General features: G+C 38.9%; 2 protein-coding genes across 2 annotated transcripts; one reads left to right on the top strand and one right to left on the bottom strand.

Moving 5' to 3' along the window:
• Positions 1 to 113: 113 nt before the first annotated feature.
• LOC110958822 (transmembrane protease serine 6-like) lies at positions 114 to 7,645 on the bottom strand. The gene is made up of 8 exons (XM_022205527.2): positions 7,642 to 7,645; positions 6,501 to 6,626; positions 4,613 to 4,778; positions 3,779 to 3,957; positions 2,759 to 2,854; positions 2,112 to 2,254; positions 1,801 to 1,956; positions 114 to 1,301 (listed from the first exon to the last, which is right to left on the bottom strand). Exons 1-8 carry the CDS (start codon positions 7,643 to 7,645, stop codon positions 1,251 to 1,253), a joined length of 921 nt encoding a protein of 306 aa, XP_022061219.2. The 3' UTR covers positions 114 to 1,250.
• Positions 7,646 to 9,121: 1,476 nt separating this feature from the next.
• Positions 9,122 to 11,859, top strand: LOC127536575 (zinc finger MYM-type protein 1-like). The gene is made up of 6 exons (XM_051957357.1): positions 9,122 to 9,157; positions 9,263 to 9,336; positions 9,585 to 9,710; positions 9,849 to 9,911; positions 10,073 to 10,141; positions 10,562 to 11,859. The coding sequence occupies exon 6, from the start codon at positions 10,840 to 10,842 to the stop codon at positions 11,842 to 11,844; it is 1,005 nt and encodes a 334-aa protein (XP_051813317.1). The 5' UTR covers positions 9,122 to 9,157; positions 9,263 to 9,336; positions 9,585 to 9,710; positions 9,849 to 9,911; positions 10,073 to 10,141; positions 10,562 to 10,839; the 3' UTR covers positions 11,845 to 11,859.
• Positions 11,860 to 17,397: the final 5,538 nt, after the last annotated feature.

Raw genomic sequence — 17,397 nt, 5'->3', positions numbered from 1 at the left:
GTGCGCGTTCACGAGGCACGCACAAACGCCATTCATGTTGGTTGCCGTCTATGGCTGTTACTACGTGACTGCAGACATTCACTCTGTCAGACAGATTCAAACCTTGCTGCAAAGTTAAACTAAAAAAAAATTCAAAATCACAGAAAATGGAAATATGTAATGTTCACAATTCACATATCAGCATTCAAAGATCATTTGTTTTCTCCTCATTGAAGGCTTACATGTTGTAGACCCTATTTATTCAAATTAGACAGCTTATTTTGTTGTAATGTCAGGCAAATTTTACATGTAAAGGTCCAAAACTGTCAAAAAACCCCCACTACAAATAAAACGTTTTTTTTCAATGATCATATTGGTAAAGTGGCGCTGTACACCATTACCATTAATAGTGTTCAAAAGTTGAGCACACAGCAGTTAAACACACTAAAAATGTGTTAAAAGTTTCTAAAATGCATAAAAACTGTGCTACCAAACGTCATTCATCTTTGTGTCTTTATATTTGCTGTAACTTCTCATATTTTTTTGTAGATCAGTTGTGTTTGTGTCTTGCCTGAAGCTTATTCAACTAAATTCTACTTTTTGTTGCGTGATGTTTGTAAATTAATTGTGTTAAGTAATATTCTGGCCTAATGTTTTAAGAATTTTAGTTCTTCTTCCAACACAAAACTTTTACTGTTACCATAAAAGTGCACCTTATTATTAGTATGGCGCTACAAATATTAACAGAATAGTAAAAAGGAGGATGTGACATCAGAAAGTGCATTGTATAGGTGTTTCTGAAGAGTACTTATTCTTCATCTTCTAACATTTAATCGCCTGTTTTATTGTGATTAGGTTTCGACAAGCCATGTTTAAATACATTAGCCGTATCTAAATCCATGACCTTGTCTAAATACTACAACTGAATTATTCCGTTTTTGTGGCAATAGAGCTAATATTGCTAATCAGTACACATAATCTGATCTTGTCATGTAATACCTTTTCCATTGACTGATTCCATTTTTTTTCTGTATAAGAAATGTACTTTTTATTGTTGAAATATAAACTTGCCTTTTGATGTCTGTAAACTGTTTTGAGCACAGTTTTCTTTTTATACTAAACTACATTTTCTTGAATAAAAAAACTCAATAAGCTATGACAAGAAACCATAAAGCAGCTAATCTGTCAGTCTAACACTGACTTTGCAGTGCTGCACAATAAACAAGGCACACAGACAGATATGGGCCAATCTTTATTGTCAGTTATCTCCCTTAAGGGCCGGTCATGGCTGTTGTGGTGTCCTCATTTTCCTTTGTTATGCCCTGCAGCAAGAATAGACACCAGAAAACACCAGTATCATTTGAAAAAAAATGGCTTGATATTGCCCCATAAATAAACTCCATTGATTAGAGTAAAAAATTCTGCAAGGTATTTAAAAAAGCAGCTACAGTAGGGTAGGCTCTGTGTCTGTGCAACACATGCTATTCAGTGCTCAATTCTAGCATATGTCAACACTTTGGTTTATAGAACTTCAAGGAGGTTTTAACCTTTAGAACTTGGCGATTTTTACAATTGTATTTTGTTCATATGACAGTCCAAAAACTTATGAGGTGATCCAGCAACCCTTGTAGTTTAACCATTAACACATTTTGGCTGACATTGTTCCTACAGAATTTGTGAGCATAGTATACAGTATAAACTCACTCCATTTATGTGAGCTGCAGCAACTACATTACAAACTGTAATTTGACTGCCAGTGATCAAAGATAGGAAAAGACAGACAGGCTTTACATTAATAACACTGAGTGGCTCCAACAGTACCTTTGTTTTCTTTTCAACCCAGTGCAGCAGCTCCGTTACTCTGCTGTAGACGCCTGGTTTATTGGGCCGCGCACAACCCTCTCCCCAGCTCACCACCCCTGCCAGCCTCCAGTCCCCATTCAGTGTCTTACACACCAGCGGTCCACCGCTGTCTCCCTTAAATAAGACCAAATCAGGTAGCAAACCAGATAGGATACAATGTGTTAATAAATAACAATGAGTAACTCAAGTTTGACCTGGTGATTGATTATAAAGTTAAGCAATATTCATCATAAACCTGTGTTAGGCTTATGGAGGAGATTTTATGTCACCTGGCAGGAGTCCACTCCGCCGTCCAAGTTGCCTGCACAAATCATCCGAGGGGTTATGCGGTTTCTGTAGACCTTAAAGCTGGAGCAGGTGGACTGAGCTATTACCTGTACCTGAGCCTCCATTAGCTCATCTGACACAGTTCCTGACAAAAAGGAATGAAAAGATAAGGAGAAAATAATTAGCAAAGAAAAACTAAGTGACTGAAAATGCTACTAAGTTTGTGTACAAATGCAGACAAGTCTAATCACAGCTACTAGTGCATTTGCCGTTGCCTCCTAAGGTGGAAATTACAACGATGAAGTCTTCATTTTGCTTTTTGACATCACCTACATTTTGAAAGTATGTTCCTGTCCAAGCTCTGTTAAATTTTTGTACCAGAATCTTTCATTTGCATGAAGGAAACAGTGTTAAAATATAGCTTTTTAATTTTACCAATAAGTTTTGTCATTGTTGCTCATCATATTTCCCTCTTTGGAAGTTACTATTGTCACAGAGTTATAGCAGTTATGTTAAGGTGATGTCAATTTATTAATATTATTTTTAAAATATCCTCAAAGAGGTTAGGGTTTGGTAACCATAGGATGTAGGCTCAGTTGAGAACATTGGGACTAGTTTAAGCATGGTCCAGTACAAATGGCACAATCACCTCCTTCTGCCGTCACTCCCCAGCCTGTGATCCAACAGGATGTTCCAGGAGGAAAGGAGTCACTTAGACGGGGTAAACAGACCGGTCGTACCCCATCTACAAAGAGCACACAGCAATCATACTGACATATGATCTTGCATCTACAAACATCCATCTATCCATTATCTATATGCTGCTTAATCCTCATCAGGTTCGTGGGTGGGTAGGAGTCAATCCACGCTGAGTTAAGGTGAAGACACCGTGAACAGGTGACCATTCTATCACAGGGCTACACATCGAGACAATCACACTCACATTCACACCTGCAGACAATTTAGAATCACCAATTAACCTCAGCATGTTTTTGGACTGTGGGAGGAAGCCGGAGTACCTGGAGAAAACCCACGCATGCGCAGGGAGAACAAGCAAACTCCATGCAGAAAGATCTCAGGATGAAAACCGGGGAGCTTCTAGCTGCAAGGCAACAGTGCTAACCACTTACTCCATTGTGCAGCCCTCATCTACAAACAAGACAGTAAAATGATAAAAACACTGTATGAAGGTTATAAAACCACATATTGTCAGGTTTTCTTTCCCTCTGCACATGTTTACTGACAGAAGTAAAACCTTTAAAATATGTCTGGGGGAATTATTTCCACTTTAAAGCATGTGACACATATATTAGTGGCAGATGATGAAAACATGGAGCCAAGCTAATGTTTACTTGCCATGCGCTGCAGGTATTGGACTACCATGTTTGCATTAACCTTCCTTCAGTCTTCCAAGATGGTATAAGTGTATTTTTTTATTTAAGGCCAACTATATTTATGCATATTATACATAATTAAGTAAACTGTATTATGGATTGACTTAAGAACCAGCTTAGTTTGGAACAGCTTATCCCACGTTTAGTGATGCATTTTTAAAACAAAAGTCTTGATCAATTTGTGCCTTGAACACAACAGTTAAATTTCAAAATAATGATGTAAATGATGCATTTTTGCTCAGACCTGTGGACAGATGGAGGCATCTCGATCTTACCTGTCAAGTCCATGCCAGTGATGGTGCGCAGAAGCCCCACATCATAGTCAATGCTGGTATTGTTGTAAGAAGGGTGGTAGATGATCTGCAGTGCTCTGTATTGTTTCCCTGGAGAGTTGTGTGCGATGCTGACTGTTCCCACCACCACCAGCCAGTCAGCGGCTTCAAGAATGTCGTTCCTGCAGGAGTGTGGCAGAGAAATATTGTTGTTCAGTTTAAGTAACACCAGCTAATGGCTGTCTATCTCACTGAAAGTGCACATTTTGATGTCCGCATTGATGCTTGTCAAATGAGAACTGCAGTGGGACACTATGACAAGGCAGCAAAAGCAAAACTACTATTTAATTACACTAAAATAAGTAATTTGTGTGTGTGTGTGTGTGTGTGTGTGTGTGTGTGTGTGTGTGTGTGTGTGTGTGTGTGTGTGTGTGTGTGTGTGTGTGTGTGTGTGTGTGTGTGGTCAAAAGTGATAGCAGTTCTTAGTCATTTAACAATATAACAAACTAAATTAATTCCTGGTGAACATTTTTTTCCCCCCATATCAGTATTACAAACAATTTAATGAGCTGGTTGTTCACAATCCAAATGAAATGTTTCAGAGGAGCAGAGACATCCTACAGACAGAGCCCCATCTGTGAAGTTCTGGATGCAAAATGTGCTTCAGCTTTTTCACCTGCTTTAAACTTGAACCTGATTAGATCACAACATCTTGGAAGCCCTTCTTAACAATGGAAATGTTGATGGATGGTGGCTCCCTGACTGTCCTACGCTTCATTTCCCGCCTGAGCTGACAACCCCTTCTCCTTATTTTCATTTCCTGTGTCCACCTCTTACTCAGCAAAGCAGTGAGCTGCAGTGATGACCCAGTGGGTGGAGATGATGGCGCCGCCACAGGTGTGAGTCTTCCTCCAGTGCAAGCTGACTTGCCAGCCCCACTTGTCCTTTGGCGCTAAGGTCCCTCCAACAATACGTCGGCCATCACTGAACAGATCTGGGCAGTCTGGCGATGAGATGATGGATAAGAGAGAAAGCAGGAGAAAGATAACACACGTGTGAAATTGCATATATTAGAATTTATACAAGGGGTGTTGAATTCAGTAAAAATGCACTGCCAGTCAAAAGTTTTAGATTTCCCCAAGTAGTTCAAGTCCAATGAATAGCTTGAAATGGTACAAAGGTAAGTGGTGAACTACCAGAGGTTAAAAAAGCTAAGGTTGCTCAAAACTGAAAAATAATGTACATTTCAGAATTATACAAAAAGGTCTTTTTCATGGAACAAGAACTGGGTTGACAACTGAAAGCTGTTCTGCAGCAATGGAGTTTGATCAAGCCTACCAAATCCTACAGGTGTCCCAACCTTTCTTGATTACTTACAACCCCCTCTATTTGTATAAAAGTGGTGTTTGAACACACCATGGTACCATACCCCTGAGAGCATTATTTGAACAGTATTGCACTGCAGAAAGTAGCCTGCTGCTATAAAAATGGCAAGGAAAAGGCAATTAACAACAGAAGAGAGACAGACAATCTCTTCCACACTTAAAAACGTAGATCTTTCCTACAGTGAAACTGCCAAGAAAGTCAAGGGGTCAGTGAGTACAGTTTTCTTCACCATCAAAAGGCACTCAGAAACTGGGGGAAACTCTGAAAGGAAGAGGTCTAGAAGATTGGAAGAAGATATTATGGACTGATGAATCAAAATTTGAAATCTTTGGTTGATCCTGTAGGATTTTTGTCGAGTAGCTGACAGGATGGTTCCTCTGTGTGACATCAACTGTCAAACATGGAGGCGGAAGCGTGATGGTCTGGGGCTGTTTTGCCCGATTCAGGGTCAGTGACTTGTACAGAGTGAGAGGAACTGTGAACCAAAACGGCTACCACAGCATTCTGCAGCACCATGCAGTACCTTCTGGTTAGGGCTGACCCGAATAGCAATTTCTGGGCTCCGGATATTCGGCCTTGATTATTGAAGAATATCCAAATATTCGGATCTCACAATAAATATTCGGATATCACCGTCACGACCGAATATTCAAATATATTTGGGTCCAGCCCTTCCTCTGGTATGTTCCTAGTTGGTCAGGGGTTCATTCTACAGCAAGATAATGACCCAAAACATAAGTTCAAGCTATGCCAGAACTACTTCAGGAAAAAAGAACACAATGATAAGCTTGAAAACATGGGGTGGCAGCACAGTCTCCAGCCTTGAACCCCATGGAGCTGATTTGGGATGAACTGGACAGAAGAGTGAAAGCAAAGCAACCTGCAAATGTCACACATTTATGGGAACTTCTGCAACAGAGTTGGGAAGAATTTTTTGAAGAATATTTTATTTCCACTGTGGAAAGAACGCCAGGAGTGTATTCAGCTGTTGTATCTGCCAAAGGTGACTACTTCCATGAGTCAAAAGTTTAGACTACATTTTGGTTTCTAAATTGTTTACTTTTTTTGTTTTAACTTTATTTGTTCATTTCTACGAGACATAAACATGAATAATTTCCAATAAAAAAAATGGAAAAACCGGGGTGTTCTAAAACTGTATATTAACAGTGTAATATGATAAATGATTATGGCAATATCACCGATTCACCGATAAAGTTATATTACTATGACTGCCAGGTACTTGATGAAAATGTAACCATCAACTTCTGTTCAAGACAGATGAGCGAGACATACTGTAAGTATTACAATACTCATCATTCACACATTTTTTTTTTTTTACCTGCAGTGATGTTCTCTATTTGGTTCTTGAATAAAACAGGCTGCTGAGTTGGCAAACTGCAGTTCCATTTCTTACCACAGGAAGGAGGTGATACATGTAACGCAGAGGGGAACGCCAGGAACTTGACTAATATGAAGAGAGAAGAAAAACAGTGAGATGACGCAATGAAATCAAACAAGTAAAATTTTATTAATGTATTATTAGAACTCCTCATACATGTAGTGTCATCTTAATGATCCAAAGAGTGAAAAGAATTCTTTCTGACCTTTTGTTTAATTTTTCCATGAGAGATCGTTTCAGTTTAATCAGAATTAAAGAGAAAGCTTCAGGGAGGACAGAAGTATAAATACACATTATTTATGAATAATGCATGCTTATTGATGAGTTACTTAAAGCAAGTAGGTGAAATTATATGATGGGGTTTTTATTCTTCAATAAAATAGTGTATTTTAAGATAAGAAGCTTGGGACCTCTGTGTGGCTACTGAGCACATATATTCTTTCAAATATCGTCTATGGACATGATATTTAAAAAAATGACATTCTCAAATATGGGACTGACTGGTGCAGTGTATTAAAAATATATGAGTGCTTTTACCTAAGAGTGCAGAGATTATGATCAGTGTAACAGAGACGGGGATTCCCACAACTGCTAATAGCTCTCGAGATATACAGGGTTGAGAGTTTGAATCTGCAAACAAACAAACAGATATTTCAGCGATGGAATGAGCTTCAAGTTAGCTTGAATTCATCGTCTTTCCTTGCTTTTACATCCAGGGTTGGATGCACCAGCTCTTCAGAAATCCAGTTAATTCATTAAGTAAACAACTAAAAATATGTGTGATATATACATGTAATGGCTTATAGTACCAGTTTTTATAAAATTATTTGAAGGACTATGAGTTGAAAAACCACATTTTTTCTTTAAGTCCAATAGAAATATTATATAATTATAATGTTTGTTCAAATATCAATCATAAATGCAAAAAAAATGTAATTTCAAAGCACTTTTCTCATATAATATGCCTCTGACTGACTCTAAAGCTGCTATTGATGCCAATCACATGGGGAAAAAAATCATCCACTTAGGTTGAACAATAAAGGTTTTATGGCTGGTGGTATATTACAATAGAAAAAAAAACCCATGTTCACCTTTTTGACCAGATTTGCACCATGATACAACTGGATTGTATTATTCTATCAAAACAGAGTCATATAATTAAAGACCATATGTACATATCAATGATCCTGCAAAAATTTCAGAACTGTAGCTACATTATTTCTGTGTACGCCAAACATTGCTCCATAGATTGGAGAAAGGAAAACTGTGCAAAAATGACATATCTTACACGTTTTATTTAATAACCCATGTATGCACAGAAAAAAATCCGACAATTATGAGCTGGTTAGGCGTGAACTTTTTTCAAATGTTGGTGAATCGAGGCTGATGCACCTCAGCTGAACACAACGGAACTCAGAGGATTTTTAGGGAGAGAAGGGGGCAGAATTTAACAACGCAACTTTAGAATTGAATTGAACTTAACTTAGTGATTGGCAAATCCCCCCTATAGAAAACACTTCTTGCATAGTATAGGTTTGAACACACTATCAGCTGATGCAACCACATCCACATGAACAGCATCAACGTTACAGCTGCATCTATACCAGCAAAACAGAGCATAAAATTCTTAATTTATTATCAGGTCCATGGAAAGAAATGCTACTGGAAAGCAAACAGAAATGACTGATACAGCACACAAGCACATTTTAAAGCAATTGCTTAAATTCATAGCACAGAATTTATGACAAGCAGCACGGAGAAGGAAGAAATTTGACAGAAAAACTTGTAAATCACTTCTTAAAAGGAGTGACTGAGCTGGCCAGCGTGGCATTTAGAGCCAGACTGCCTGAGGGGTCTTTTAGGCAACAGTGTTCAAAGTTTGATTATCAAAACACTTTGCTGAGCGAATAGAGTACAGAACACCTCCATAATTAGAGGTAAAGCACATGCTGCTTGTGATGCCTTGTAGATAAAAAAAAAAAAAGAAAGAAGTAGAAATCAATTTTATGCCTGACTGATAGCCACCTGAGGCAGACGAGCGCTGGTGTACTGTGGAACTCCTCATTTGTATTTGATAAAACCTCTCTGCATTCAGCAGCAGCAGGGGGATCGACTAAATGTTGAGGTGAGTAAATAGTGAAATCTGGGCGGTATTGCTTTCCTTTTCGTTTCCTTGTCTATCCAATAAAGTGTAGCAAACACTTCTTCTTCAATTGAAGACAGGATGAGCTAATAAACCGGCCTTATCCATCATCATGTGCAGAGCCGGCCCACGGCATAGGCGGCCTAGACCGTTGCCTAGGGCGCCATCTGGTGAGGGGGCGCCAAATGGCAGTCTCCCTCTCAGTCTTTCTTTCCTTTTTTTTTAAATTTTTTTTTTATTCACTTTCTTAATGCACCATTATGTTTACTCTCAGTCTCTCAACCTATAAATAACTACAAATTTTGTGAAACTTAAAATAAAACTCGTTTTCACTAATCATGACTCACAACTCTCGCGAGTTGTGAGTCACGCATGCATCCTTTTCCATCTGATCTGCGGCGCCGCCGCCGGGGCGGCGCCCCGCGCTACTACAGCATGCTGTTGAGTTTACAAGGTGAGTGAGTGGGGGATGGGCAGCGCATCCCATCAGTTTATTGATGAGATGGTCGTCGTCGTAGCGCTGTCATTTTTGTAAACATAAAACTTTTATCATGAAAAGGCAGTCCAAGCCTTCGGGTGCTGCTTTCAGAAAGCGAAGAAGAGAAGAGGAGGAGAAACGGGCTCAAAGTCGAGGTATATATTCTTTGGATAATGACATAATTCGACCTTTCATCTGGATGTCAATTTACGATTGTGCTAACGCTAGCTAAGTCAAATGCTACTTATTATGTGCTATAACCTACCTCTATTTGTTGAAACATCATACATTCTTGCCTGTGCCAGTTTATTTAATAGAGCAGACGTTTTACCTCGTTGGTTTAGTCACTTTTGTGCATAATCCACAAATTCATGTAATGTGCAAGCATGTTTCTTTTGATCAGATGCTCTGAGAAAATATCTACAGCCACGACAGGGGCCAACTGTAGAAGCTGCTGCAGAAGAGGCAGCAAGCTCGGTCTCACAGTTACCTTCTCCTGTGGCTGTTAGTGACAGTGACAGTGAACATTGTAAGTTGAAAGGATTACTAATGTTTATGTAATAGTTTTGTTGGAGTGGTATGAGATACTCCACTGTCTATGACTTATATATGTTATTATGTTGGCTCACCAAAAAGTCAATAATCTATTATTTGGTGTTTTACACAGCATCTCAAGCATTAAGCAGAAGCACAGCAGTGATTGAGACACAACTTCAAAATGTTGATGCTGGTGAGCATTACAATAGCAAAGTAGTAGCAATGTAATTATACGTCTTATATAAGATTTGAATCAAATCCATCCACTTTATGTTTTGTATTATATAATTTTCACAAAAACAATTGAGGAAAAAAAGTAATTCTTAAAGATCTATATGTTTTTGCTTTGTACAGGAGCAGTCAGTGAAGCACCAAGCAGCAGCACTGTAATTCTTCAGACACCACCTCAAACGGTTGAACCAGGTGAGTATTATACATTTTGTATTATATATAGGAATATACATTCATTCTATTATATATATATATATATATATATATATATATATATATATATATATATAAACTCGTGAGAAAAGCATACACAATTACTTAAACAATCAATACATCATGTTATGGTCATTTGTTGGCAAATAAAAGAAAGAGTAAAAAAAAAAATCTTGGTGTTCTTCAAAAATATGGTACAATTTAGTGTTTTAGTTTGTTGCTCACTGTGTGCATTATCTTTATTTAATGCCAGAATGCAAATTATGCATACTTATCATACTTTGAAAAACAAATATATTTTCTGCATTTTATAGAAATATTTGAATCACAGTAAAAAAATAAATAAATAAAATTTATTTGTCCTGTCATTGACATCTTGTGTATTTTAATCTCTTACAGAAGGACCCAGCACCAGCAGTCTCAATACAATCCGCCAGCCTACAGGCGCTCCATCAACATCAACAGATGTATGTGAGCCCATCTCAGCAGCCCCCATTGATCCCGCTGATTGGCCACCCAACTTGTCTGATTCAGAGAGGACTGAATTGGTTAGTCGAGGACCACCTGTAATAAGGTCAGACTTCTCGTTCCCCAAAAAACAGGATGGAAGAAGTTGCCATCACCGCCATTTCTTCAGACTGTTGACCAATGGGGAAAAAATCAAAAGGTCATGGCTCATGTATTCAAAAAAGAAAGATAGTTTGTACTGTTTCTGCTGCAAGCTCTTCTCACAGAAGACTTTTAAACTTAGCAAGGATGGCACTGATGACTGGAAAAACTGTGGTGACATACTTAAAACACATGAAAACAGTAAAGAACACACAAATAACATGGGAAGCTGGAGAGAACTTGAAAGTCGTTCAAAAAAGGGTCAAACAATTGACAATATTGAGATGGCCATAATACATGCTGAAAGGAGGAGATGGCGGGAAGTTCTCACCAGACTTGTGGCAATTATTAAGTCACTGGCAGAGAGAAATATTGCACTCAGGGGTTCCACAGACCAACTTAATCAGCCAAACAATGGAAATTTCCTTAAGGAAGTGGAGTTAATGGCTCAGTTTGATCCTGTGCTGAAAGAGCACATTATTAAGATTGAAGGAGGAGCCAGTCACACAACCTACCTGGGGAAGACCATTCAAAATGAACTGATTGACTGCCTTAGTGAAAGGATTTTGCATGCCATTGTAAAGGAAATCAATGAGTCCAAATATTACGCAATCATTTTAGACTGCACACCTGATGTGAGCCATGTGGAGCAATTATCAGTTATAATTCGCATTGTCTCTGTTGAAGGCACTCCACAGATTAAAGAACATTTTCTGGGGTTTCTAGAGGCAGAGGAAACAACAGGAGAAGGCCTCTCAGCCCTCATTCTTAAGAAATTACTACAACTTAATATCCCATTTGATGACTGCAGAGGGCAATCATATGACAATGGAGCAAACATGAAGGGCAAAAATAAGGGAGTCCAAGCTAGACTGCTCCAGGTCAACCCGAGGGCTTTATTTGTGCCATGTGGAGCACACACTGTGAACTTGGTTGTCTCTGATGCAGCAAAAAGCTCTGCTGAAGCCACATGTTACTTTGGCTACCTGCAGAAACTCTTTAATCTGTTTTCTGCTTCCACTCAGAGGTGGGCAACTTTAAAAGAGCATGTGGACATAACAGTGAAGTCCTGATTATGTTAACAAATTAAAGCAGGTCTTTAGTGTAGACACCTCTGCTGAATCTCTGCGCAGAGATTTATGGGAAAGTGTATTGGATTCGAAGGGGGGGGGGGGGGGCGCCGTATTACTATTTTGCCTAGGGTGCCTGTGAACCTAGGGCCGGCCCTGATCATGTGGATGAAGCTGAGGCAGTGCATCAGCTAGAACAACTAAAAGACAATAAAGTGTTCTTCTTTCCAAATCATGAACCAGAACACATTAGGGAAGTGCATCTTTGTTTGAAGATGAGAAGAAGCTAAGAACTGCTTAACATGTTGCATGGAATATAAGTTTACTAAACAGTATTGGGTCAGTTTAACAGTTAAACTGAAGGAAGTGGTTGTGTCATTTACTCACATCTATGCCAAAAGTTAAACCATTTGTTATCACAAACATAGATTGACCTGTCTACTTGACCGATATGGTATTGGTAAAAAGCATAATTAAAATGACAAATGAAAGACCTGACGGGGATAATGAACAGCATCAGTGAGAGAGCAAACCTCTGCAGAACGATGAAATACGCTCACCAGTAGCTCATTTCTGTTATTTACATGTAATTCAATGCGGTGTGCTGAGAGAAATGTCAGTTATGGCAGCATGAGCCCTTTAAATGTATCATTGTCACTGGTATGAGAGGCCACTTTGAGGTTAGATAGCAATAATAAAGATTGCACAGCAATGCCATCCCACATTGGGATGTTCTTGCTGAGGCTGTAAACAGCTGCCTCAGCACTCTGTTGTGGAGAAACTGTGAGAAATGCATCTGTCTCGGCTGATAAGAATCCACTCTGTCCACCACTTTGGATGGAAAGGAGAGGTGGAGTCAGGAATATACAGACGATTCTGTAAGTTTGTGCATCACAGCTGCTTTCCAAGGAGAGGCTACAAAAAGCATGCATAAAGAAAAAAATTAGCTCTAGAAATGAGAGAACAGTGCACGACGGAAACAATCCTACAGGGACAGCAGATTTGATTTGTTTTAGAGGAAAAATGCTGGCAAGACACCACAAAACAAAGCTTGTTTATGGGGCAATGCATCAACAGGACCTTGAGACAAGTTGGAACAGAAGTCTTGCCAACGCCTTTGAAGGATTCCTGAAGCAGTCCTCACTGTGTGATATAGTAGGTGGTGAAAACTTGGGTCAAATCTTTGGTGTTTATTATAGTGACTTTAAAGGACACAGGCCCTGTATGTCATTGCTTCTAATGAGCAGTGAACAGAAAGCACAGGCCTGTCTCTGCAAGAGAAGAACCTGTTTTGAATCAAAATAATCCTGTCACATCCTTTACTTGATTATTCAAGATTACAATTAACTCTGAAGCTGTAGGTGACTTTTTTCATCCAAGGATCATCTGTAACTCTTCTGCAAGGTAGAGGAAGTAGATTATTAACAGGGCTGCTTTCAATCAACCACAAAAACTACAAAATTTCACAGCTACACTAACTGTCAGCTGTCTACATGTAGCCAACAACGAATTTACACACTAGAAACAATGCAGTGATAAGTTGGTATGGTATAATTAAAGCATCCACATACAGAATGTAAGAACCGGGACATTTTTCGGACTTGGCACACCTTTATCTAACTATTTGCTTTTAACTAAAAGGAGCAGATGGGACATATCAGAGAATTTAAAAAAATAATTGGAGTCTTGACTCCCAGAAAAAAAAAGCTCTCCGCTACCAGGTTTGAATTTCCTCTGTCTCAATCCATCAATAAGGTTCAGTTAATCATCAGTCTCCTTAATGCAAATGACACACTGGATTATGAAAATGTCAGACTATTCCGACGAGATCGACCACATATTGTAGGCCATGCAGTATATTAATGCTGTTGCTTCAGGCAGAATCAAAGAGTTTTTGGACATCCACAGACCTTTGACTATATGGAAAAGCATGCTTTAATCACAGTGCAGTTGATTAAATGTTGGAATGCTTTGGGCCTAAGTTCTTGGAACCTTAACAAAACTCTACATTAAAGCAACACTTTGATTTATTATGATACCTGGCTCTTGTTCCTGCTCTCTGAGTAACTTCAGACTTATAGATCCTTCCTCCAGTGGGCCTCCATCTGACTGCTTCCTCTGCTGAACATCTGGAAGATCATCACTACAAGGAAGTGGTGAAGTCAGGATTTTTTGATCTTGTGCCTCTAAGGACACAGAGCAAGAAGTTGGAGTTTCAACAGATTGAAGCTCTGATGTTACCTCAGGAAAGCATCGAAAGTCTGGGTCTAAGTGTACAAGAGTTTTGGGTTTATCGTCAGGCACGAGTGTGAGGATTGAAGAAGGGACCCGAGATGATATGCTCAGCACTTCATGACTGGTTGGAGTTTGAAACGATGTTGATGAGCATTGTTCGGGGGACAAATAGTTCAACACATCCACTGGCTGCTGTGCATGAGAAGTGCTAGTGCTGCCTGTGTGATCCTGCAAATCCATACTGGGAAAGTCACTGGAAGCATGAACGGAGATCATGAAGCGTCAGCTGATGCCTGCAAAAGAAACAGAAATAATGACAAATTTGGAATGATGCATCTGTGAATCATCTGAGTGCTACTACACTCATCAATTTTTTTTTTATGTAATATGGCCCTTTAAAGAGTATTTTGCTATTTCACATTACTCAGACATGATTTTTTTTAAGACAAACAGCAGCTTGTACATTGGAAATGAAACATGGTTAAATTATGAGATGAAATTAAAATAGTACTCCCAAAAGAAATTAAAAGGAATGACTTGAATACCATCCGAACACAAGCTTGGTCTTATACTAAGTTATAAATACTGATAAGTTGGAAAGTTACTCATGAGCAAAGGCCACAGACAGCCCTCATTACAGAAATGTAAGAGAATTAACTTTTTAATTGCTTTTAAATTACTAATATGCATGCAGGAAAAGACTCCTACTATTGAAAGCATTATATCTGACTGGCAGGCTTAAATCTCAAAGTCTCATCACACCTTTGCTGACAATTACTTCAAACAAATTTTCAGGAACTCTCACCAGAATGTCAGCTGGGATTATTCATCTTGCGTTGCTCCTCCACTTATTAAACCAGCTTGTAGCATCACTGGTGCAACATCAGTGACAAGACTCCAAAAGCGCCCTGGTTGCTCCGGCGCATCATTAATCCAAAGATATCTGCTCTTCCTACTGTGAATCCAATCTCTTCAAGCCTGCACGGGTTCCCCTAAAACACTTCTTCCCTCTCCAACCTAATCTTCCCGCTCTGGTCAGAACAGTCAAGGCGGCAGCAGTTGGGTCAGTAAGGGATACGTGCCCTCAGTGTCACTGAGAGTCGATGAAATATGCATGGGGATAATTGTGAGCTTGGGTCAGAGTTTAACAACAGAGGGTAATGTACACCACACCACACAAGTACAGAGGGATATAAGGGCAGCACAGACACAAGGTTGAGTTTCACACAGTTGGAAGATATGTATCTAACAATCAAGCTCCTATTATGAATCTGAAGAGGTGATTATTGTGTGTCTGTGGGTGTTTGTGTGTACACTCAGTCTTCTCAAGGGTATTTTGTTCATCCTATCGCATGACGGCGTCAGACGGTGCGAGGTGTTGGCAGCGACAATAAGCCGGTCATAGCGTTACTCAGCATCTTCTAGGTTACACTGCTGAGTGCACTTCAGAGATCAAGCATGGAGGAGGAGACATGACGGCATCAGCAGTGGGATAGAATGTTAATATTTCCACAGCATGTCAGTGCAAAACACATTTTACAAAAGAAACTGAAATTAATTCCAAAAAAGTGGGGAAAAAAAACTTCAACCAATTCACTGTTTGTAAAGTGGGAAAAAGCTGCACATTATTTCTAGATAAACTAAATCAACCACAGTGCATTGAATGCACGCTACTAGCCTTACTAACCTAAAAAATGACATATAAAGCTAGTGTTTACGGCATATTAATCATTTTATGCTGAAATGACAAATACAGTAACAGAGCAGACTTGTGTGAGCCCCCACCGTTTTTAGATAATATTTCTTGTTGGATGTTGAGCTGTGAAATGCAAAATGCTGTTTGCTGAATTTACGCTTGACTTTTTGGCGATCAATTTTGACAAAATGCAGCTGCAATGATGGCTTCTTTGGCATGATGTCAATTGGTTTGAAGCCAATTTCAAGCAAGCACACTGAAAATGTTTAGCAAATGTTCAGGTAACATTCAGATTTCCACTGGGTTTTTGAGCTTGAAAGTTGCAAAAATGTTTTTCACTGGTTGTCTGTTCCTCCCACCACCAAAAGTAATGGATTAATCCTGAAAAACCACTGATGTACAACTTTTCTCTAAAGTAAAACCAGTGATTGTTTGATCAATGAAAATTTGGTTGTGTGAAAGCAAATTGACCAACCTGGAAACTATAATTTCATATCATAAAGAGAGAAAACATACTGTAATGTGCTCAACAAAACTAGCGCAAAAGAAGAGTCAACAGCCATTCTTATATGTAGCTCTGCAAATGCTAATGCTAGCATGCTAATATGTTTCTCAAAAACAACAATCACACATAGCAACCATGTCAGATACCCAACTGTGGATGGAAAAATCTGCAAAATCAACTGTAGGATCTGTAAATGATAGCAAAATGTATTAGGTATTAACATTTCACTATACATTCAACAAAGAGCAATGAACCACTGTGTACCAACAAAAAACAAAGGCAACTTCACAACCAACATAATCAGCCTGAAAATCTGCCCCAAATGTCTGCATGTCCCAAATGACGCCCAAACTAGTGTAAGGCCTGAAGTTAGTGTAACAGCAAAGTCAACATGCTAACATTTGGTAATCAGTATTAAGTACACAAAAAAGCTATGCTCTATGAGAATACTTTTAGTTTTTGAGAAATAAAAAATTTGCACATGGATAAAAATTCAGTGGATCGCTAAGGTTTTAATAATATACCATGTGTGGAACATGAATTCATATACCTGATTTTATGCCACCAGCTTCTGACATTTTCAGTTTTTGGACAATTCGCTAAAAGGATGTCATCATCAAAGTGATGCGAGATGAAGAGGTACAAAATCACAAAAGTCAGCAGGATCTATCCTCTGGGGAGCATGAATGCATTCAACGGGGCCTGTCAGTCCATCCAGTGGTTGTCGAAATATTTCAGATTGAAATTACAATGACTGACATTCATATAGATAAAGTGTAAACAGAACAAAAAAAAAAATCACAAATTGGAAATGTCTAACTCACTCACATTTCCTCTTAAAATGCCTGTTTCTCTGTAATTTAGTTGTATAAAATGTTTTCTATTCTATAGCAGCTTTGTTTTCACTCTGTTTTTTATAGACTCTGAGGCTCCTTCGGTACATGCTATATATTACAGTTAAATACATTCATGTGCTAAAGTACTGCCTGCTTGTTGTTTATAACCTGAGTTTGGTGCTGCATCCTCCCCACCTGCTCACAACACCGACTGAATGAGTGAATAAATAAAGCATGCAGGCTTCATTTGCCCCCGTATTGGTGTCAGAGTCCTTGTTTACTCC

Source organism: Acanthochromis polyacanthus, chromosome 12 (assembly GCF_021347895.1).
Source record: "Acanthochromis polyacanthus isolate Apoly-LR-REF ecotype Palm Island chromosome 12, KAUST_Apoly_ChrSc, whole genome shotgun sequence".
Taxonomy (NCBI): domain Eukaryota; kingdom Metazoa; phylum Chordata; class Actinopteri; family Pomacentridae; genus Acanthochromis; species Acanthochromis polyacanthus.
This window is presented reverse-complemented; position numbering and strand designations above follow the sequence as displayed.

Bases quoted from the DNA above. Each gene is read 5' to 3' on its own strand.
- LOC127536575 (XM_051957357.1), top strand. From the start codon at position 10,840: ATGTATTCAAAAAAGAAAGATAGTTTGTACTGTTTCTGCTGCAAGCTC.
- LOC110958822 (XM_022205527.2), bottom strand. The intron at 2,255-2,758 runs GTGATTGTGCCA...CCTTTTTGTCAG, and splicing joins GGGAGTGACGGCAGAAGGAG to GAACTGTGTCAGATGAGCTA. The intron at 1,302-1,800 runs GTACTGTTGGAG...TTCTTGCTGCAG, and splicing joins GGGTTGAAAAGAAAACAAAG to GGCATAACAAAGGAAAATGA.